Source organism: Sorex fumeus, unplaced genomic scaffold (assembly GCF_029834395.1).
Source record: "Sorex fumeus unplaced genomic scaffold, SorFum_2.1 ptg000007l, whole genome shotgun sequence".
Lineage (NCBI taxonomy): Eukaryota > Metazoa > Chordata > Mammalia > Eulipotyphla > Soricidae > Sorex > Sorex fumeus.
This window is the reverse complement of record NW_026606064.1, coordinates 54953813-54977754: the sequence shown is the minus strand read 5'-3', so window position 1 is coordinate 54977754 and position 23942 is coordinate 54953813. Positions and strand designations below refer to the sequence as shown.

General features: G+C 39.7%; 1 protein-coding gene across 16 annotated transcripts in view; it reads right to left on the bottom strand.

The window, feature by feature from the left end:
• Positions 1-454: 454 nt before the first annotated feature.
• The window catches only part of PARD3 (par-3 family cell polarity regulator), a 668633-nt gene continuing 645145 nt past the window's right edge, over positions 455-23942 (bottom strand). For all 16 annotated transcript variants that reach the window (XM_056131187.1, XM_056131151.1, XM_056131168.1 and 13 more), the window contains 3 exons: positions 19371-19491; positions 8582-8709; positions 455-2505 (listed from right to left, as the gene is read on the bottom strand). In XM_056131187.1, the coding sequence (XP_055987162.1) occupies positions 2109-2505; positions 8582-8709; positions 19371-19491 (646 nt within the window). In that variant the 3' untranslated portion in view covers positions 455-2108. The remainder of the gene's footprint in view (positions 2506-8581; positions 8710-19370; positions 19492-23942) is intronic.

The following is a 23942-nucleotide window of genomic DNA, read 5'->3' as shown; positions in this document are numbered from 1 at the left end:
TGTGAATATTAATGAGTGTTCTCTAAAAGGAACAGTGAAGTCTAATTTTGTAATTTAGAAATGGACTAGAATTTAGATCTTTCTCTGAGATCATGGCACCCCAGACTGGCACCTAATCAAGACATTTAGAGAGCTGCAATGATCCAAAAGTGGCAAAAGATAATACGGAAAATGGTGCACAGATTTCTGTGTGATTTTGTATTATTTAGATCTAGCATATTGATACCTCCAATTCAGAATTCCCAAGCTTCTTCAGGTAAGATAGTAGTCCTCAGACATTCTTCCTTTCTTTCCTTTTCCTCTATCATCGGGAGTTATATCAACCATTTTCATGCTTGCACACACACAGGTATAAGGACCTTTCAACTGTCTTAAAATATAAAAAAAATACTTAAAAAAGCAAAACAAAACCAGCTAAGAGAGTTTCCAGAAGAATACTATAGACACCATCAAGAACAGAAAGAAATATGCCTTTTATTAGAAGTCTCCATATGTACAGGGAAAGCTGTTTCTTACAGCCCAGGAAAAGACGTGAGAAAGCGCCATGATCAACCACGGTCACAACACTTGCACTGTGAACACCATTTAAACACCACTGCACTATAGGAACAAGTAGAACCATTACACAGAAATGCCAAGACACAGGGATGTGTATGGACACATCACATATTTTTAAAAAACAAGGACACAAAAATACGATGTGCCAGTACAAAAAAAAAAGGCATTATTATTACAGATCAATTTTTTTTCCTGTTTTGTCAATACACGGTATGCTTGCATCTCAAGCTTCTTCACATCAGGATTTGCAGGCACTTTAGCAATCCGCCATGGTTTAGAATACATGACATTCAGAGTCACAGATGGAAACATGGGCACAACCTAGAGGGCACAAACAATCAAGTAGCAATGCAGGGGGCTTCTTTTGTCCCCATGTTTGGGGAGATAAGAATGGTCTCTGTATGATGTATCACGGCTTTTCCCTTCTTCGGCATTTTGTGGCAGAATTATTTAGTAGCCTGGAGAGCATCACCCGGCAAAAGACTGAGCACGTGGAGGTACTAAGAAAAATGTCAGCCTGGAAAACTGTAGAAAGCAGATGAGTTTTAGACTCCAAATGTTCAGGTCTGATTTTTCTCTGTCCCATGCAACAACACCCCTCCTGCTAACCTGCCAAATAAAAACTAATGAAGATAATTCCTGGGATGCACAGCGCCTGAAGCTTATCCAGGGAGAATTCTTCTCTTAGCTGCCATCTCCCACATGACCACACACACATAGGGCTTATGGACAGGCTGGGTCCTTTCCCCACCAGGGGTCACCTGCATCTACCATGCTCTCCAAGCAGAGCAGGGCAATTCCATGTGAGTTGGGAATACAACCAGACAAGTGTATTTATAAATATAGGTGAAAATGATCACTTCCTTGGTAATGTTGATCTATAAGGCAGTTACACAAAGGACCCCCATGATAACCAGACCAGTGGAGTATGGCTTCACTTCTTTAATAGGATGCAGGAAATTTCCTTTTACAAGGAGCTCAGTAAGAAGAGGAAAAACCATATTGAATATAAAGCATTATAAAGGGCTATGAGTGTAATTTCCATAAAACCCCAATTTCTGGTCAATGCCACACTTCCATCCACCAGAGATTGAGATGTTATCAGAACATCTAAAAAAACTTGCAAGAAAAAAAAATATCAGGAGGGATTGGAGGATCGCATCATGGTCAACTTCAAGGAATTCATCACGATTTGTATGTGGGGTTGTATCACAAAATCAGGGGTAACTCATGAATGGGGCCGAGATTCCTGGTTCCCCGGAGAAAGAGAGTCTAAGAAAGCCTCGAACAGATGATTGTCGGAGGGTGAAAAATCCTTCTATGAAATAGACACTTGCGACATAGTGGCAAAGACGTTAAGGCCTTCCATTTCTTTGCCTATACTGCTTAAAGGCACTGATACCAACAACAGAAATATTCCATAGTACCATCGAGGGTTTTTGTTGTTGTTGCTGTTTAAAAAAAAAACAAACAAACAAACTCCCAAAGTACAAGTCTTCATAAGAAAATGTCCTTTATTGCATGGCAAGAAGTGTCCGTTCTTCTCTGACTCAGGAGTAGAAGTGTCTCCCTTTCTCAGGGGTCTGGAGTCTGTTTAGCCTGGCAACCTGAGAAGGCGATGGGGGTACATCCTGCCGGAAGGGTCCTTTGGGAGGGGTGTAACTGGGGTCCTGGCCTTTCTTATAGGAGTCATAGTTGCTGAGGCCCTCTGGAGGAGGAGGTTGCTTCTTCATCTGTTGCTCTTTCCGCCTCTGTTCCTGGCGAAGAAGTTCTTGGGTCTCCAGCATCACCCTGGCGTTGAAGCCGTGCCCACCCAGGTAGCCATTTCTGGAGCCTTGGTAGCTGGAGTATCTGGGGTTCTCCTTGGCACTCTGAAAACCTTCTCCTGGGGAGTAGTTCTGCTCCCATGAATCCTGGGAGATGGAACTGGCATTTTTCCTACTTTGCCTGGAAAGCAAAACCCAAAGGTCAGTGTGATGGTTAAGAGAAGGAGGAGGAAGAAGAGGAGAGAAAGATGGGGTTAGAGGGAGAGGAGAAGGGAAAGAAAAGGGGGAAAAGGAAACAATTATCTCAACAATTCAATCAATACCACTGAAGTCCAAGCTTATGCTGAGCACTGGGACAAGGGCCTAAGAACTAAAACACAACTGTTCCCAGCAACTGTTCTCAGCAAACTTCCAGACGAGTACAATGATGAGGGAACATGTAAAACTGGAGAGAACAAATGGATTCAGCTGCAACTCTGAAGGAGGGGCCTCCTTCTGTGGCTGGGTAGGTACTGTGTGTTCTGCTGAGGGTAACAATATCCTCTGCAATTTAGATGCATTGGCGAGATGCTATAGAGGAGTATTAGAGATTTGGCAGCTTCCACCCGGGCAATAAGTGCTTGCTTTAGAACGTTACAATTCAATTCTAAACAAGCACAACAAATATTTTACACAGCTGCCACCATAAAGCCAGAGACGCTAGCTAATATGAAGTACATGTAATGGATGATAATATGAGTTCAGTTATGAAAGATTTAAGTCTAGACTCCTTTATGATTAAAAATGCAGCAGGCAGTCCCATGAAACCCCAGCTTTTGAGTTGTGGATGAGCAGCTGATGCTCTTGAGAAGACGTACCCGGCACGGTGGAAGAAAGTGGACGGCTGCGCAGAAAGCACTAGTTCCCTGCACACTATACTCTCACCAAAGGCCAGGATTATCTCACTATCATTACAGAATAGGAAAATAAATCAGAGTCATCGAGAAATTTCAAATTCGTATCACTTCTGCAATAAAGTTGCACATCATTTTCAGGAAACATTATTGTTTTGAAACATCTTTAATTTACTATCAAGTCTCTAGATGCTTTTATGAATTTACAATAAGATTGGCTATGATAAAGTAAAACAATTTTGTGCCAGAAAGGAAGCCATGGCCTAATTTTTTTTTTTTTTGGCCTGGAAAATGGAAGAGAGGGAAAGAGAATTGAGTAATAAAACAAAATATATTGCACCATTTATCAATAAGAAAATCATTTGGCGACAGTATGTATTGCTCAGCCTTTCACATCAACACACACAACATGACTGACTGTCAGAAAGATTCTTGAGGAGGGAAAATAAGCTCTATGCAGCCATTGGGTCTCCCTGAGGAATTATGTAATTTACATTTTTGAACATTCAAAAGAGTCATCAATATGGCTTGAATGAAATCTGCCCATTTTCCATATGGCCTAAATGTAGCCAGAGATATCTTCAAGAAGGAAAACAAATTAATGTCCAGTGTAATCTCTGACTATGACTATGATTAATTGAAGACTCGATAGTATATCTCTCCGCTTCTTTTTTAATGGGAATCAGACCATTTGTACAATCAGCCCAGGCAAAAATCCTTAGATTTGATGGAATAGTTTATTTGCCTAAAGCACTGATTATCTTCACTTAAAAAGTCATAAATTAATCTGCCCAGAGACATGAATGATGGAAATTGCCAGCACGAAACCAGGGATTTGACATTAATCATGAAACTTTAATTAAAACAACGAACTTGTTACTGATGTTACAGCAACAAAAGTGGGATTTTTCCTTCATGGGTTGGCTATCAATTTAAAGATAAGCAGAAATAAGCTGCAGAAATGTCACCTTTTTTTATCCTTGGCCTATAGAGATCTACTACCACTCCCCCTCCTTCCCACTCCCCAATTCTATAAAGCCTGGGGCTTCTCTTTACCACAGCCATGCTCCATAAGTTGAATTTTGAATCATTCCAGGAAGACAGAGTCTATATTTAAACATATTGGGAATTCACTAAAGGTTTGTTAGGGATGAAAATTATGATTATGTGGGAGGAAGAATTTCTGGGAGCTAACTTTTTCTTCAAATTAAGCAGTATAGAGAGAAAGAAGCAGAACTCCCTGAGATTTGAAATAATATACATGTTTTCATGTACACACACACACACACACACACACACACACACACACACACACACACACTCACACGCACTGTATATGTCTCCCTGGTAAAAACTTTTAGTGGCATCAATAAGATCCTTAACCTGATGAAGGCCCAAAGTCAGCAGATAGATTAGAGAAGAGATAACTAAGAAAATGATTATTGGAAAAATCGGTCAGGATGGGAGATATGTACTGAAAGTAGATAAAGGACCAAAAGTGATGGCTTCTTGGTATCTGTGTTGCAAACCACAATGCCCCAAAGTAGAGAGAGAGTATGAGGGAAATTGTCTGCTAGGGAGGCAGGGGGAGGGTGGGAAAGGGGAGATATGCTGGGGAGACTGGTATTGGGGGACGTGTACTGGTGGAGGGGTGGGTGTTTGAACATTGTATGAAAGAAAGAAACAGCAGAAAGCAGCAAAGAAAGACTACAAGGCTAGTCACCAGGTATGACACACACTGGGAGAATGGCTCAAGATCCATTCACACACTAACCAACTGTGTGAAGGTAAGAAGCTTAGAGACCCTTGATTAAAGCTGTCTCATCTATGAAATAGGCATAAAATCTAACTTCCTAGCCTCATGGAGGGTGGGGGAGAGAAGGGGAGAATAAGACTAGTAAAATGCCTAGAAAGTGTGGCACAGAGTAAATGGTTGGCTACTGGGTATTAGAGGAGTAGTTTTAAGACCAAGGCACAAAGTTAGGTTCTGGATTTGAGGCAGTGTCTTTCTGAGCAATGAAGCTGACTCAACAAAAAGAAGTTGCTTTCCGTTCTTAGTCAGAGGAATTGGGTAGAAATCAAGGAGAAGAGAAAGACAGCAAAGAAGTCAAGAGCTCTCACTAAGTGAGGGCAACTCACAAGTGTTTTCTCAAGGACTAGAAGGAAGCCCAGGTTTTGAAACCAAATTTGTTTAAAAAATCTACTGATTGCTCCAAAGTCACAAGGAACAGCAATAGCAGCAGCAAAGGGCCCATTTCTCTTCATTGAATATCTCCAGAGCCAACAGCATAACTGGTTGGGGCCAGGAACAAGTCCACTTGATTTCTTGCCCCACTCATAGCATGTATGCTAGTGGGCAGCACCTTAATCACCACAACAATCTTCAGTATGGCTTGAAGACTATGTGGAGGGTATATACCAGAGATCCACAGCCTAAGGAAAGTCAGTTGATCCTGCAGAGGGTGGAAAGTGGACGAATAAAGACAGATACCAAGACCAAAGCTGTCAAGTCAACAGACTTAGAGACTAACTGAATAAACGTTCCTGGAGGGGAGACTCTATCAAGGTGGGGAAAGAGAAGGGGCTAACAGATGGGCAGTCAAAAGCAGGAGGGTGATGAAAAACAGAGAGAAAGCAGGAAAGAATAAAAAACAGGTCATCTTAAATGGTCCTGTCAATGACTGGGGAGCTGGAGAGTTGTCTTTTAGAATACCAAGTGAAGGAACTAATTTATGATTATTTTTCAAAAGTCACTAAGAAAAGAGAAAACTTTGGAATAAAATTTATTTTAAAAGAAACCCTAATCTGAGAATTTTCTCTGTGTGTGTGTATGTGTGTGTGTGTGTGTGTGTGTGTGTGTGCGTGCGCGCACATGTACGTGTGTGTATGTGTGTGGTGGGGGTGCAGTCCCTCCCTTCCCCGTCTAGTGCTACCACCTGGCTAGTGTTTCTCACTGACATTTGAAAATGTAACTTGAATTGTGCCTACAGGGTTCCTTAATTACAGTTAGAATTTACAAACCACTCTGGCTCCCATACATCTCTCTAATTCAAACCACCTTATCTAACATGACTGATACGAAGTCCTGACATTTGTTTTATTTTATGCTTCACTTTGCAAGTGAACTCTGTGTGTGTGTGTGTGTGTGTGTGTGTGTGTGTGTGTGTGTGTGTGTGTGAAACCTGTTGGTATCAAATGCCATGCCAATTGGGTATGTTTAGACAAAACTCTAATTGTCAACATCCGAAAATCAGAGGTCAAGTGTCTTTTGAAGACTATTACATGGAGACTTAGATTTGTCTCTAGCACCTGAAGGTTGCTTCGGGCCTCCTCTGAACCCCCATGGGTTTTGTTTTTTTTTAAAAACTTCCTTCTGGTTTTTGCATCTAGCTTGTGGCAGAGTGGGCTGAGCTGCTAGGAATCAAGCTGGGTGCAAGTTCCCACATCCCTCATCTCCCTCACACATACAGAGATGCACATTGAGGATTTGATTCTGAAAAAGAGAATGTGATATAGAGGCCGCCCAGCTCTACTTGCTTAAACTCCAACAGTGCTTTAACCTTAGAATGTCTGCTTTACTCACATCGGCACAGGATAAAATGGTTAATAATAAGGGATACGCAATCAGCCCACAGTAAATATTGAACTTGCTTAGGGAAATACTAAACGATAACTGTAGGACCAGTGACAGTAGTCTTATTCTCCATGTGAATATAGATACTTGTATCAGATGCTTCAGAGGAGGAGAGGAAAGAAGCTTGGAGGAAGTGGTGAAAAGAAGGGGTTCAGAGTGAAGATGGGAGGGAGGTCAGAATAAAAGACTTTTAGCTAGCGGGTGGAATACTGAACTACTTTGGAAAGTGATGAAAGTAGAGAGGAGGAGAAATTCATGCATCTATCTTTGTTCTCTGCCCAAGGAGAGAAGTCTTAGCAGCTCTTCTCCAATCAGGCTGTCTGTCCTTCCATGTCACACATGACTGTCTCTCCTCTTTCTCTTTCTAGCCTTTTGCTTTTTCTACCTCACTCCTCTTCTTATGCATACTCCATGTATTTCCTGTGGCTCCCAGGCCTTTGGTGGCTGGACTCCAGGTTGACCAGATGTCTCCCCCATTCTCCTATTCTCAAAAATTCACTTGCCTCACCCAGTCGAAGTTGTTCTGCTATCATCAAAAAACTGTACCTCATGGTGTTTCACTAACAAAAATTTTTTTAAAAATGCATATAAATGGAGAATGGGCACTGGTGGAGGGATGGGTACTGGATCACTGTATAACTGAAACCCAAGCACACAAATTTGTAAGTCTACAACTGTATCTCATTGTGCTTCACTAATAAAAATTAAAAAAAAAACAGTTTATTTGATATTAAAATAGTAAGGAGATTTTTCCTTCCATTTTACATGTTTTGGTACCTGGCTTTGAAATAGAATAACAAACACACATGAGAATCATGACTATAAGGGGCCAGAGAGTTAGTATAGGTTGTATAGTTAGTAGTATAATTAGTATAGGTACAGGTTGCCTTGCACACAGCTGACACAGGTTCAATCCCCAGCACTGTATTTGCTTTCCTGAACACCTCAAGGGGTCTTTCCTAAGCACAGAGCTAAGAAAAGCCCTTTAAGCATCTACTGGTATGACCTCCAAACCCCTCCAATAAAAACAGTGACTTATGAGAATAACTAGTATGGAAAACTGAATTTTAAAAAAATACTTCCAAGAGAAAATAACCATATTTCAATGTACATGAGGTCACTGAGACATAATGTATGTCCTGACAGAAAACCTCGGAACAGAGGAACCTCCATGTGGGGAACCCAGCAGACAAACCCTTCAGATCAGGTCTGCCAGCTTATAAGTTGGGCACCCTCCAAGGATTTGTGGTTCAACATATCACAGCAGATGAGGCAATGGGGCAGCAAAAGAGGGAGGTCTGGGGCTCCAAAGCTCACTTTAACCCAGTACCTAGAACATTCACTCCTATCCTTTCAGGCAGAGGATTTATGAAGTCTCACTTGTACTAGTGGTCCTAGGAGCTAAGCAAAACAAGAGTTTATCTTTCTCACTGTCTGATGCAGAAACGGTTCTCTTCTCCCTCCACCTGGAAGGGAACAGAAGCAACGCCCAGCTGTGATCACTGAGTGCAGGACTCAGGTGTCGGGTCATTTTTCTGTGGGGTGGGGAGCTCTGGGTACGTATGGTGAACATCTCTTGACGTCCCCATGAGAGAACCCTCTGAACTGAGCAAAAATCCTCATTACCCATCCTCTATGTCACTGGGTATAAGTTGGAGACGCCATTGCAACTGGAAAAGAGGGTTTCCCCAAGGGCAGGGAGGACGTGAACACTGAGGAGAGTGGGGTACCTGGGCAAGGAGCTGTACTGGCGCTGGGCCTGCTGGAAGCTCTCGCGCTCCTCCTGTCGCTGCCGTTGCATCTGCATCTCCACTGACACCGAGTGCCTGCCACTGGGTGCTGCTGCTCTCGAGTTGGGCTGTTGGGAGGAAAAAAAGGAATGAGAAAAAGGTTACGTCTCTCACACAGGGGATTGCCCTGCCACAGAGGCAGGGGGGGATGGGAGGATGGGAGTGGGGGTGGGGATATTATCCATGGTGGTGGAAAATGGGCACTGGTGGAGGGATGGGTATCTGATCATTGTATAATCAAACCCAAGCACAAAAAATTGTAAATCTACAACTGTAAAAAAAAAAAAAAGGTTACGTCTCTCACATCACCGCTGGGCTTAATTCTGAGTCTTACAGACTGACTTAGAAATGTTTTGCAAATTCTGCAATTTGAAAAAAAAAATCAAGTGCAATTTTCTCAAGTGTCTTAGCAAAAAGAAAGCTCTAATTGCTCTGAGGCACCCCCAATGCACAATCTTCTTACATTTTGATTATGGTTTTCAAATGGTTTGAAATGAAGAGGTCAACCTTTCCAGTCTTTCTAAAGTGGTTTGGTAAATACTGACATGACATACCGGTTTACTCTCTTACATACATGGCAAATACAGGGGAGAAAAACTGTTGAGGAAATGAGAAAGTCAAAGGTTAAAAAAAAAAAATTTTTTTTTTTACAAATAAGTATTTGCTGTAATAATTCAGAGAAGTGGGGTAGTCCATGAAATACCCTTCCAAGTTGGCAAAGCTGGCAACGTTTTTCAGGAGCTATATATTTTAGCCTTGTAGTAAGATATAATATAGCTGAATCCCCTTTAATAAGAGATGACAGTTCAATTCTGAACCAAGATTAGTTGAAACAAAGCCCCACTAACCATGTACAGGTCTCCTGCCGTCTATGGATGGCAGCCAAATGGGGAATAGACATGCTTATCAAAAGAGTAAACCCAAAAGCTAATAGCTACTTGAATTGGTTATTAGGTAATACATTTTGCATTAGTTATTAGGAAATGGCATTTTTACCTAGGTTAATTATATCCCACGAAGAAATTTTCAATTCTTCTAGCTAAATAGTTTGGTCAGCAGGTCATCTGCTTACTGTTGCCTGCTCACTGAAATCAGATACTGCATTTGTATCCTGTGCCACACACGTCAAGCAGGACACATCTGCTTCTCGGTGACAGTTTGCAGCTTACTTGCTGTATCTGGCCTTTTGAAACTACCCCAACAGACAACAATGCCTCTAACTTTATAAAACACAACAACGGCGTAGCATAGTAGTATGTGCTCATCAGCAATCCTATTTGGTACTTGCTAACATCTATTCCCTCTGTGTTATACAACACTATGTAAGAGGTACATTGTGATTCTAAGAGAAGATGGCCTGTTAACCACAATTTATTGATTTTCTTTAGAGTTGAAAGTCAATGGCAGATTTTGACTCCATCACAATTTTCAAAAATAACAGCCTTAACATTCATTTGGAGAGTTGAATGATAACAACTGGGCATGTTACTTAGGAAGGACTCCTATGGCAGGCTTTTGTCTGCACAGAAAGAAGGCACCATCTATTGTTCTCATTCTGCCTGGCCAGCATTATCGTATTTGTTGGTAAGCATAATGAAGCAATATACAGGATAAAATTTTCAAAGCATATGGGCATAGGCAGTGAGCATATTAAAAATATCCCGATACAAAAATAATATGGGAAGAGATTAGGCTTTACAATACCCTTGTCTCTACTAGTGGATGTTTATAACCACACTCATTGGAACAAATGTGTGTTTAGAGACCCACTCCACAACTCCACTCAAATAACATATCAGTGGTGCCTTCAGCAAAGAAAACACTTCACTGAGTGGGTTCTGCTTATGTAAACAAAGCATCAACCAAATTGTTCCTCAATTCCATTAAAAAGATAGACATATTCTTCAATCACCCTTGATGAACCCAGTCACAGGGAAAACTGAGTTGTTCTATGGTCCATCATGAAACACAGAAGCTCGAGAAAAGCCACTGGACAAAGAAGAACAAAGCAAGAAAAAATACCACACAATTTCCTTTGCACCTTAGAAGAACCATATTTTTCTCTCCTTTACACAGTATAAGCTATATACATGTGTCAAGCAGTCTTGAAAGATCTGGCATTCTGAAGCAGGATTTAGTAACCAGCTTTTTAAGCTCATGCTGTTCCGTGACACACTGCTTGTGGAGATGTGAAAAGAAAATGCAAGGTCTTGTAGAAATTTCAGGTGTATTTTTAAGCTTTTTCTCCCAGAGACCTGAACATTTTATTCTGACAGAGAAAAATATAAGTCAAAGGGCTTTTGTTTCCTCAACTCTGTGTTTTCTGACACTGTACATCTCAAAACTTATCAGTGGCAAGCTTCTGGTTGGATTTTGATGAACTCAAATAATGAAATGATCAAGATGGGATCTGAAAACTTAAAATGAATGAGTCTGGTATGAGCACATTGACATATTTCATACTATTATGTTCATGTGGTAAAATATAATTTGACTTTCCAGTAACATTTTATTCCAATTCTTTTTGCGGGACGTGCAAAAGTGGGGTGTTATTAAAAAGAATCACCCTTATTTTACCTTTTTTTTAAAAAAAAATGGAATGTTACTGGATCATGGATTTCAAAGATGTCAGATGAGACCACTGGGTTCACTGTGGATATTTTTATACTTGGCCTTAGTAAAAAATAATCTGATACCTCATTTCAACGAAGATCTCATAAAAATGCAAATGGTGGGAGAAGTATTACAACAGACAATTTTGACTTGTAAATACCTTGGTTTCCCAACAACAGAAAAGTGGACAAAGAAAATGTGATAGATATACACAATGAAACATTACTCAGCTATAAGGGGAAAAAATTGTGCTTCTTTGCTACATCGTGGATGTATCTGGAGGGGGTCATGTTAAACAAAATAAGTCACAGGGAGTAGGACAAATGCCAAATGATTTCAACTGTGGAATATGAAGAAACCAAGCAAGGGAATGGACAATATTGCTGACGCTGACCATAGAACTGGGGGTGACACTTGGTGAGGGGTGGAAGGGTAGAGGAAAAGGGATGAGGGCAAAGGGGGGCAGAGGAGAATGAGCAGAGGAGTGTGACATGAGCAGAAGTGGAGGGCTTGGGACACTTTGGTGGTCATTGAGGAGCAATAATTTTGTACACCAAAACATCAATGTTATTGGAAATCATATTCCCTCAACAATACCAAGAATATGTAATAAAACAAATGAACCTAAAAGCAAAAAAGGAAAAAAATACCTTGGTTTCTTTCTGTACAGCAGAAACACAAAAATATGTAGAACCCAAATCACAAAAATAAATTAAGAGATCATTTGTAACCCAGGGAGAAGTATTTGTTTTCAAGTAAAACACCATCAAAAATGTCAAAAATAAAAGCAACATCTGGACATGGAAACACACAAATAAGCATAGTTGCAATAATTCCGGAGAGTCACCAGATAACAAGGCAATAGTTCTACTTTTAGCATGCAAATTACTATAAACTCAGGTTTATTTCTCACAAAATTGGTGACAAACAATGACCTTTTAAGCACAAAAATAGCCAAGGTTTCCAGGGCCATAATTATGATAGAGGTTGTTAGACAGAAAAGAATATATGATTATCTATCATACTGTAAAACAGGGTGGTGCATAATACGTGAAGCCCTTTCTGGCTTATGTTTAAAGCCACAAGAAAACAATTTGCATTAATTTCATAGTGGAGCTGCAATGTATTTATCTGTATCATGACTTAAAAAGGATTTTTAAAAGCCAATTTCGGGCTGGAGAGATAGTACAAGGATTAAGGGGCATACCTTGAGCACTGCCGAATGTGTTTCCTCCAGACACTACTCATAATTGACAAAAATTATATGTAAAATTTGCTAGAATAAAAACCATAAATACAAAATTTTACACTAAACAATATACAATATATTAAATTATATAAAGCTTGGAAAAGATATACAATTTGGGCTATCACTCGTATAAAACGAAATATTTTAAATAACTTTGAAGGGGCTAGAGTGATAGAACAGCAGGTGGGGTGTTTCCCTTGCACGCGGCAGACCTGGGTTTGGTTCCCAGCATCCCATATGGTCCTCTGAGCACCACCAGGAGTAATTCCTGGGTGCAGAGCCAGGAGTAGCTCCTGTGCATTGCCAGGTGTGACCCAAGAAGCAAAAATAAGTAAATAAATTTAAAAATAAATAAATAACTTTGAAGTGTTTCACTAAATTATCTTTAAGCATTTCAATGAAATGTTACTCTTCTCAAAATAAAAGATATGATCTAATATGTATTCATGTGCACATATGCAATTTTTAAAAACATTTTGTTAGGTGGGTTTTCTATATAACTGATGAAGAGTAAGAGTTTCTAATTCAATCTTTCACTACTTCTGTTTGAGGGTATGCAGAAAAAACAAAAGTAAGAAGTGAGAAGTTGGTGCGCTGTCAATGAAAGTGATGATGAGGATGATGATGATGAGAGGGAGGGTGAGGGAGGGACAGAGAGGGAGGGAGAAAGGGGGGAGAGATAATATGATGATAATGCGATTTGTAACAAAGGGACCAAGATATCTCTTTGAGGCTCAGAATTTGTATTTTTAGTAATTCATATGGGTTGGCCTTACTATGAAGTCTGTCCATATCTTGATAAAAATGACAATTTAAAGATTTGGAAGAGAGCAGAAATAATTTTATGCTATTAAATCATGTAGAGAATATACTCTGTTTACTTGCTTTAAAGTGGGTGTTGCTAACTTTGGCAATTATTTACAATAGACTTATTTACAACTTTTAATACAAAAATTTTAAACTAGAGTAATACTGCTTGCAAAGCATTCAATCAAGAAAGCATTTCTTTTCTTTTCTTTTTTTGAGTCAAGGCAGAAGAGCCCACTATGAGGAAGTGACAGCAGACACCACTTAAATCTTCAGAAAAAGGAAAACGAAAAGAAAATCATTATTTTCTCCAATTCCCCAGGTGCACGTTAGGCAGCCAGGAAATCTCTGGGTGCAGGGCAGCTGTGTACTAGAGTCAGGCTTGCCAGTGAAGGCAGGTAAAATCCTAAAAGAGTTAGCGGAGCCATAAAAAAGTCCAACTTGTGAAAATGGAGAGACGGACAGATTCTTTTTTTTTCTTTTCCCATTTGTTTAAAGACAGCTAAGAAGAAAGCTTGGGGGAGAAAGGGATATTCACATTTCAGAGGATCAATTTTCTATCTGAAGGACTAAACTACTTTCAGTCACTACCAACCTGGTATAGAAAGAACTTAGCAATACAGCTATTAAAGGCTCCATTATCCCATCTATCAATCGTCTCAGCCAGCAAGTCTCCTTGTGGGCAACACTCAGGTAGCTGCAAAGTTTTAACAGCGTACTGTACTTATGTCTGCAGCCTGCAATTTAATTCTTTTAAAAGCAACACTAAAGTCCTGTCCACATCAGAGCTCTGTGATAATAACCCCAACCTCAGCTATTGTTCCATTATCTTACGGAAGATTTAAAGCAACTTGCTGCTTTATTTATGTTGCACCTGGCAGTGTGTGGGGGAAGAAGTAGCTTTCTTCTTCTTCTTCTTCCTCTTCTCTTTCTCAACTTGGGAAAGAATTCACTTCAATTACAGAACTAAGGAAATTTTCTGAGCCTCTGCTCATCTAAAGACCTTTTGTACCTCAAATCAGCTCCCTCAGGCCTAAAACAATATTTTGAACAAAAGCCCAGAAACAGGTGCATTTCAAACTGCTAGAGTTTAGAGAGAACATTCTGAAAATGGATAAACTGAAAGGGGCTGCTTGGCTGAATTTTCTGCAGCATCCCCGTTTGTATGTAAGGTAATTGACTTGGATATCTGGTTGCATTCTGTATGTGGGCATCACTAACAAGCACTGCAGTTTCAACTAATATGGTTTATATTGTATACATAGCCTGAAGATGAGGTTATGGTTCCTTACAATTAAAACAACTACCAATCATTCCAATGAGTGATATGAGGGTCTCATCTTTCTCAAACATAGTGACCTTTTAAGTTCAGAAACCACAGAGATAAAGAAAAAGACATTTCAAGATGCTCCTTTAAAAATGATAATAATCTAAAAAATAAAAAAAAATCTGGATGATAAAAGCTATAGCTAAATTTAAACAATTGAGCAGCTCTTATGCAGACAAAAATGAGAGTCGGTAAGAAAATTAACATGCTATGTAGAATTATAGTCACTTTCAGACCATTTACATGATCAGTAGAATGGACAATACTCAGCAAGATTCCAATCATTTGGAAGTGAAGAAATAAATAAATAGAAAGAATAGATAAGGTCAACTTGTGACCCACAATTTAGGAAATTATTCCATTCCTAAGCTAATTAGCCTGTCATCCAAATAATTCTCTTCTCACTCATAGGAAATAATACACAAACCAAGTTGCGGGCCTGAAAGTAGAATGACATTTTGAAACACAATAATTTGGTCTATAACCTTCAGTGGTTGAGTTTTTAAATACACAAGATTTGCTCAAATGTTTTTCCTAACATGATTGTGCAGAATAAGTGGACAACACAGAAACATTAGCCAATATATTCACAATCCTCACATGTATTTTAATGCTATCAGATCAAATCTTCTATATATCTTGTAAAAAAAATATCAAATCATTTCTACATCTCCCGGTGAAAAACCTCTAGAGTTAAGAAGTAGAAAAAACTCTTCTGGCCTCAAACACACTTGGATATTTTTGCATGTAGTAAGACTGGTCACCAACCAGAAATAAATGGAATCAAAGTTCTCCACCATAGGGTTCTCTTTTTTCAAAGTTAGATATTTAAAATATATTCTGGGTTGATGGTGAGAGCTCAAAAGACTGGGGCTGGCATGCATGTTTGGCATGCAGAGGTTCCAATGCAATACCAGTTCAGTCCTTGGGCACTACCAGGTGGAGTCCCAGTGACCCATAAGCGCCAATTCTTCTAGATCTAAGGTTCCCCCAAGAGCACTCTGAACCTGCAGAGCAGGGCACTGCCAGTCCCGAGTACTGAATCGTCACGCCCTTTCACCTGCACCCAGGATCAATGAGAATGACCCAAGGGCCCTGAACACTGCTTGGGAGGAAAGTCCCCTTCACAAAATAGAATCCAAAAATCACTGTCACTGTCATCCTGTTGTTCATCGATTTGCTCGAGTGGGCGCCAGTAACATCTCCATCCACCTCTGTCACATGCTAGTGTAGCTCGATGGCATACTGGGGACTCTTTCAGGGTCAGGGGAATGAGGACCACCATTGTTACTGTTTTTGGCATATCGAGTACTCCACAGGGAGCTTGCCAGGCTCTGCCATGTGGGCGGGATACTCTCAGTAGATTGCCAGACTCTCCGAGAGGGATGGAGGCTTTTGGGGCAGTCTCTAATCACCTTTATAGGTGTTCCAGTCAGGCATAGATGCGGGCAGGATGCTTTTGGTAACCTGCCAGGTTCTCTGAGAGGGAAGACTGGACAATAAGAGGTCCTCTGGGAGCTTGGTTTTATATTCTCTGGATCTTGGCCATTGGTGGGATTACACAGCAGTTGGTGGGTGTAACACCTAGCTACTGGAAGATGGGGGATCTGGGTGGAGGAGGTTCAGTCCCAATCTGAGCAGGCTTGGAGATCTCAGATCCAGGCCCCGCATATCTGGAATCCAAAAATAAACTCCAAAAAAGTGGATTTTTTGTGGGGAGGGACTGGGGAAAGTAGTGAGGGGTGGCTGGGTCATGATCAGTGGTGCCCAGGAATCACTCCTAACTCTGCTCAGGAATCACTCCTGGGGGTGCTCTGGATACCATATATGGTACTGGGGATTGAACCCGGGTTGCTCGTGCATAAGGCAAGTGCCTTACTGTGTTCTCTCTCTGGCCTCCAAAAATGTATTCTTTCAAGTCTCTCCTCACCACCAACAACTAGTTTGGGTCCTCTGTGCTATAACATTCCCTGTCTATCCCATCATAACTTATACAAAGTATTTTCCCCCCATGTATGTTCTTCTGAACCACACAATAACTGGGACATGGTATGAACTTAATACATTTCATGACTTAATAACTTAAAAGAATAAATATTGTAAACACACAAGTTTCAAAGTCACATTCCCTGGCAAAGTTAAACAATATAACACTGCCCTTAAATCTGTAAAGCTGTATCTTGTGGGGAATGAGAAAGTATTGGAGGGTTTTTCTGGGTCATAACTCTGCATGTGAGAACTACTTCTGTATGTAGCTGATATTTCTAATTCATTATACTCATTACTCTTTCAAGGCCCTTGTTCAAATATACACACATATGTAGTTAAGGATGTTTACCACACATGACAAAAGAATTCTGCCTTTAGAATCCAAGTAGGAATAACTCGTGTTAATTATGCCAAATAATACGAGTAAATTAACATAATTCTGTCATGTTGCTACATAGAATGATTCAATTAACTTGATGGTCTTAGGAAAAAACCTAAATACTTTAAAATATCATTAATAGTAATATTTTTGCAGACAACAATTAGAGATTTTTTTTCTTAGATATTAAATCTGCTGAGCTTGTTTAAAAGGCTCTTAAAGTCAAGTTAGGATGGATTTCAGGGAGAGCTTTCATTGTTGGATGCTGGTTTCTTGTCATTTGTCCATCTCAAACACCTGAATTAAGGTGAAGCCCTTCTGGTTCATACTGCTTATCTCATTTTCCCTTCTTCACCTTTCATTCACAAAATTCATCTTCCACAAATTCCAATTTTATTACTAAGATCCAGGATCAAAAACCTTTCTAGGCTTCTGTTTTTGTGGAGCGTATATTGAGGCTATTTGGATTTTAAGGCTAGGAAGGCAGTCAGCATTGATCCAAAAATCGAGAGCAGAGCTTCTCAGTGTTAGCATGTTGTGGAATGACCTGGAGGAGGGTTGCTACACACAACTTTCTGGGTCCCACCCACAGAGGACACTGCATGTGAGGCAGAGACCAGGAAGAAGTGTGTAACTGGTTCCAGGTAATGCTGAAGGTGATGCCTGGGGTTGACAGTGAAAGGAAGCACCAATCTACAAATATCTGTATCTATTCCACTGGAGGAGTTGTTATGCCTTCATTTGTTTCACTTTGTACCCAACTTTCTCTTACATTTGACTTTCCTAGAAGAGCTTACTAATTGATATGCAAACAACCATTCTAAAATCCTTACCTCTGGAGTTTTCACAGAAAACCAAGCCAAGTCACCTATTATTCAAGCCACAGAGATTCCAAGAGGCCAGTCCTGGTAACATCCTTCTTCAGGCTTTCACGCTAAAACTTAAGTTACTACAAACAGCGCTTTCTCTCTCTCTCTCTCTCTCTCTCTCTCTCTCTCTCTCTCTCTCTCTCTCTCTTCCTCTCCCTCTCCCTCTCCCTCTCTCCTTCCATGCAACATAACCCATAACCCAATCCTATGCCAACTGCATAATTTACCCACATAAAGCAGGACCATTTTGCTACTTCCAACCTTTTCTAATGCCATTATTCCTTCTGTTTCTATTCTCAAATAACCACTACCTTTAGATTCTTAAGCTCTTGAACAAGTTTTGGAGCCTAATGTCTCCCCTACTTCAGTCACATGCATGAATGACATACCTTAGACTGCTATCTTAGCTATTTTCTCCAAGAGACTGGACTAAAAAAATATATTGTTGTGATCAAAAACTTCTAGTCAGTAAAATCTGCATACAGTTGGGAAAAGCTGAGAAATACTGCTCTAGATTACTGCGTTCTCTTGCTCCCTCTCAGGCAACCAGGGTAATGCTGTCTTGGGTTACACTTCTAGAAGCTACAGACCCACGGTATCTACCACCTTACCAATACTGGACAACACATTACCAGGAGTCTGGAGTGTTTCCCTTCACTTTCTTCTTTATTCATCCAATCCCCAATACAGAATCAGTTCCCCCTTCCCCTCCCCTCCTCCACTTCTAAGGGACAATCCTTGTCCTCTAAGTACATTGGCTACAGTCACACTTCCAGTTGATTTTTCTATCTCCAACAGCCTATTTATCTGTTCCTAATTGATGTCTCTGAAGGTTCCAAAAATATTCTTTCAATTTCTCATCATCTTGCACCCCTGCATTTACTCTATTATCTCCTATTCCCAGAGGCCCATCAGAGCACAAATCCAGGGTGGTTGGAGGATTCGCATACCACAGTGTGAAATTTAGACTTTATCATGTGGAGACTGAGAAGCTATTCAAAATTCTGTAGAAGTTCCCTTGGGTGACTGTGCAGTGGGTGGGTGTAAGTAGAGATATATGCAGATAAATGAGAGGGATTCAACAAATATTAAGTCACTGAAGAAGAATCCTGACTCAGGAATTACTAAATACTGTACTTTGTATATAGCAGATACATAACAATTAGTTAAACTAATTCTGGTTCTGACTCTGAGAAAACTGTATACAGAAAAATACTGTACTTAAATGCATATTTGAGAGGAAGAATACTTTGGCTATGTCTTTTCATCAGGCAAAATGAAATCTATTATGCAACGGACAGATGGTGCTATAAGATATAAAATGAAATTAGCAATGATGAAATCCAGATGGAAATAAGGGAAAGGTCAATATGTTAAAGGTCAAAGGAATTTGGCTCCATCTTGTCTCATTTTATAAAAAACTGAGGTCATAGCTTAGTGGGTTTTACTGCAGGGAAGGCCTTTCTATTCACTGTGCCAAAGAACCAAATACTTACCCAGGGTTGTTCAAAGCTATAAGTACGCCGCCTGTCTTCTACATCTTCATCCTGCTTTGCTTGCTGAAATTCTTGCCGTAGACGCTGTATCCGATCATGGTTGCTAGGAGTTGATCTGTTGCTAAAAGAGAAAAGGGGCAACAATGAACACCCTTCAGAAATACAATCTGTGAATTGCAGTTGCTAGGAGGAAAATGGCAGCTTGCTGTGAAATGACGCTATTTAAAAGGAAGTGAATTTTAACAACAATATCTGAGTATTTAAAATGCATTTTCATTTTTGTTCTTATGATTAAGCCGTATTTAAGTTACTTCAGACAGATATTCAGGAGGGTGAGTAGTATTTTTAGACATTCCTTTTTATGCAGTTCTTTAAAAGTCTCATTTCCTTTCTTTAAGTTGGCAAGGTGTTGGCAGCAAAAAAAAAATTTTTTTTTGAAAGGACACTGCATTAAAAGTGAGAAAGAACATGGTCCCATCTGAACTCCTCCACCTTCTCACTTAGGCCACTGAACTTCAATTTCTTAGTATTTATGCAAGGGCATAATAATTATTACTCTACATAGCATGGTAGTAACAATCAAGTGAGATATCAGTATATATTAGTCTCACAAATGAGTTATTTTATAATGTCATTACATAAAGTTTTTGAGTTTTCAGTTATATAACACACAAAATACAACTCTCACAGCATCAATAAAATTATTTAAAAAATAATTTCAGTTGACAGCATGATATAACAAGTTAGTTAATAATAATGCTGTTTTTTTGGTTTGTTTGTTTTGGAGTGGAGCCACACCCAGTAGTACTCAAACCACAGGTTCAAGTTTCAAGTCTAGCGGTGGTGGTGTGCTCATTTTGGAGTGAAAATGGGAGAAGAGTTCTGATTTTTCTTCTTTCTAGTTTAGTCATTTCACTATCACATGTTGTATTTTTTTTAGTAAAATTCTTGTCAGATTCCAAAGCCCTCCCATCTGTGAAATCATATAAAAACAAAACAAAACAAAACATAGTACTTTGCCAAATGACAGAGGTGACCATGATCAAGCCAATCTTCAATGTCATGGCATTTTGGACTACTATATCCCCTGAGTACTGATTTACAGCCTATGAGAAAACCATTCAAGCATTTTAGACATATAGTTTCTCCTGCAAAGGCAAAACCAAAACTTCAGATATCTTTAGGACAAGGGTCTAGTCTTACAGTTGTCATATACACATTCCAAGCTGCCAGTAGAAGGGGAAGCTGTAAACTAAAGGAGATCTGCTCTTTATTGACTAAGCAATACCTTGCTTACTCCATGTGTATCTAAGTTTTTTTGGTGCACACCCTCCGGGTCATCTGATTTGTGAAAGATGTCTTGGAAAGAGAATGTCTATCACAGTAGAACACACACAGTTCTCAAACAGGTATGGCTTTGAATAATTCCACACATGTTGAAGTACTCCAAAGGTGAAAAATCTCAAATAGGATATGTTTGGGTATAAAATCATCATTAACATCTTTCAAGAAAATCGAATGGTCTTTCATCACTTAATGTACTTCGTGGGTCACTATCACCTTGGCTTTCCTATTTATTTCATCAGAGCTTCTATAATATCCTGTCAGTCCTTTCAATTTCATTATCTTCCTAGACACTAAGAGCTTGTCTCTCCTTTTTTCTTCTTCTGACAAATCTTTTGAACACTTCCACCTGGGAACATTACAGGTTAATGGATCTCAAATATGCTACTTGACAATATGTACTTTAGTCCATATTTGGGTATACTTCAAGGCTTCCCCTCCATATTCTTGAGCCAGGCAGGCTGTTATCCCCACTGGCTTAAAGACAGATCCATAGCATCTTCTACTTTCAAACACATAAATGTTTAATTATGACTTCCAACTAATATCTCCTTGCTGTCTACTTGAAACTGTGACGGTGAGGATATGAGGGTAGATTTATAAGGCAGAGACAGGAAAGCGAACATTCTGAATCTCACTGACATCTTTCCAGCAGTGCCTCTTTTGTTTCTATCAAATTTCATAGTTTTTCATAGGAAAACCATAGAAGGCTTGAGTGACAAAGTATTTTACAAGTTTAACTGGAAATATTTTTCTATAATTTTCCTGTAGCATAGGTAGCTTAAGGCTCATAATTATTAGGTTCATGATATCCAAACCATCGATGAAAATTGTGATTTCATCGATATGATTGGAAGTGAAATCTCCCAATGAAGAAAATTGGCCCAGTGTCCCTAATTTTAAATTCTGGGGGACTTGAAGATTTCTGTAGCATGGGACCAGTTCTGGAAGTTACTTTAGTTCTGATTTTTAAATCTGAGCAGATGGTAAGATGACTATTTCACTTTCCCCAACTTGCTTGCTTTCTTCTTCACTCTAGAAAACACTGACCAACTTGCTTAAAACTAACAAAGCCACTCTATGGTTGATATTGGAAAACAGGCTGCAACAGTTTTCATGATTGATGATGACTTCCGAAGACTGGAAGACTGTCAAGCATCCTTGGGGAACAACAGTTGGCAGTGTGAAGGTGAAATCCTGGCTTCAGGAGATGAAACCATCATAACTACACATTTCTGTTTCTCAGGCCAGTCTACAATGGGCTAATAATTTACATTTGGATTTCTGAAGTTCTCAGTTTGCTCTTCTGCCAAGAAAGCAAAAAGAAATTTTAAATATTCATTAGCATTAGTGGCTAATCCCTATGCACCCTAATCAACTTATATTTATGTGCAATGCCAAGTTAAGTTGCTCATTATTTGGGAGAATATCATACAGATACCACCTAAGTTGATCATATAGGTGCGTGAGACAATAAGACTGTTAACCAGGACTTAATGAATCATAGTTTACCAACAGACCACAAAAAGGAGGAATGAGAAGGAGAATTATAGATGGTTTTTATATTTAAAAAATCCGCAGAGACAAAAGGTAGTTTAACTGCAACACTATCACTCAGGCTTTCATTTATAGATTGGCATTTTTGGCCTACCTAAAACTTAATTTTATACAACATACACACACACACACACACACACACACTGTGCTTGCGCATGTATGAGCACGTGAATGTACATTTTTTAAAAACTAAAGGGAGGGGGTTGGTTTTTAGATCAGTAATGACTGTAAGTGGATTCGGGGTGGGGGTTGTTTTTTAAGTATGGGGCCGCACCTGGTGGTGCTCAAGAATTACTTCTGACTCTGTGCTCAAGTCACTCCTGGCAGTGCTGGGGGATGCCCATATGGGGTCTAGGGATCAAATCACAGACTATTGCATGTAAGGCAAGCAGCGTACTCCCTGTACTATTTCTCTTTAGCCGATAAGTTTTTATTTTTCTTGCAGGGTTAAGGAGAGGTATATTGATTTACACACTATGGAGGTTCCTAGCCCTACATATACAACAGGAGTCTGAGTTTTCTGGAATTCTAATTTTTTCTAACTAAAATACCACTGGGGATTGTGCTCTTTCAGGTCAGAGGTGAACTAGACTTCAGAGACCATTCAGATTGGACCATGGTATCTTGTTTTGCAAAGCAGTTGCAGACAACAATTCATGTAGACTGTAGTAATGATCCTGTCTGTGGGGCAAGCAGGGAAGTCTGTTCTGCAGCTGTGTGCCTCAGGCATGCCAATTCAACCCCCTCCTTAGGTACAGGGGCTGAAAAAGAAACTTTACAACAACATTCATTCTCACAAATGCATATTGTATTATAAGGGCACCATCCAAGAGGTTTTTTAAAAATAGGAATTGACTGAAACTCCCCTTGAGATTTTCTGATTCATTTTGTCTTGTGCAGGGCCAGGGAATCTGCATGTATCAAAAGTAATAGGAATGCTAGATAAATATTGAAAATAATGCCTGTAGCCTCATATTTGGGACAAATTTCAATGCCTTTGGGACAATTAACTAAAGAGTGTTCTAAAAGGTGGGGGAGTTAGATGGTTCCCCCTGAACAGGCTAATTTCTCTTCCCCTCCCCTCCTCTCTCCTCACATCTCCCTTTCCCTTTCCTGTCATCTCATTTCCCCTCCCCTCCCCTCTACTCTCTATTCTTCTCTCTTTCCCTTCTCTCCTTCTCTTTCCCAAAGTTTTCCCTTTACTTCCCTCCCTGCTCTTCCCTTCCTTTCCTCTCCCTTACATCAGAAGTACAGATCCCTTCCATTCCAAATTTAAAAGTTCGCTTATTTTATTTTTTGATCTTAGGTGGTCCCTCCCCTACCCCTCCCCCCCCAAGTCTATAACCTGCTAATTTGCAACCCTCTTCTATATTCTGAAAATGCTGCCAATTTTGCACATTGTTTTGCTAGGCTATTTATTTTTCCTATGAAAGATAAAGCAAGTGATTCTCTAGTAACAGTCTCAAGAAACAAACATTTAAAAACCTGATGACTTAGCATTGTCAATATAGCCTTGTCTTCTAAATTATCTATTTCTTATTATCTTTCTAACCCTGGGAATACTGGCCTACAGGTTTGAGCTGAGAATTATCTTTTTTGCACAAACAGAGGTTTATAGAAGTTTGTTATGTAACTGATGAATACTTTTGCAGTTTTTACTCAGGTAAAGAA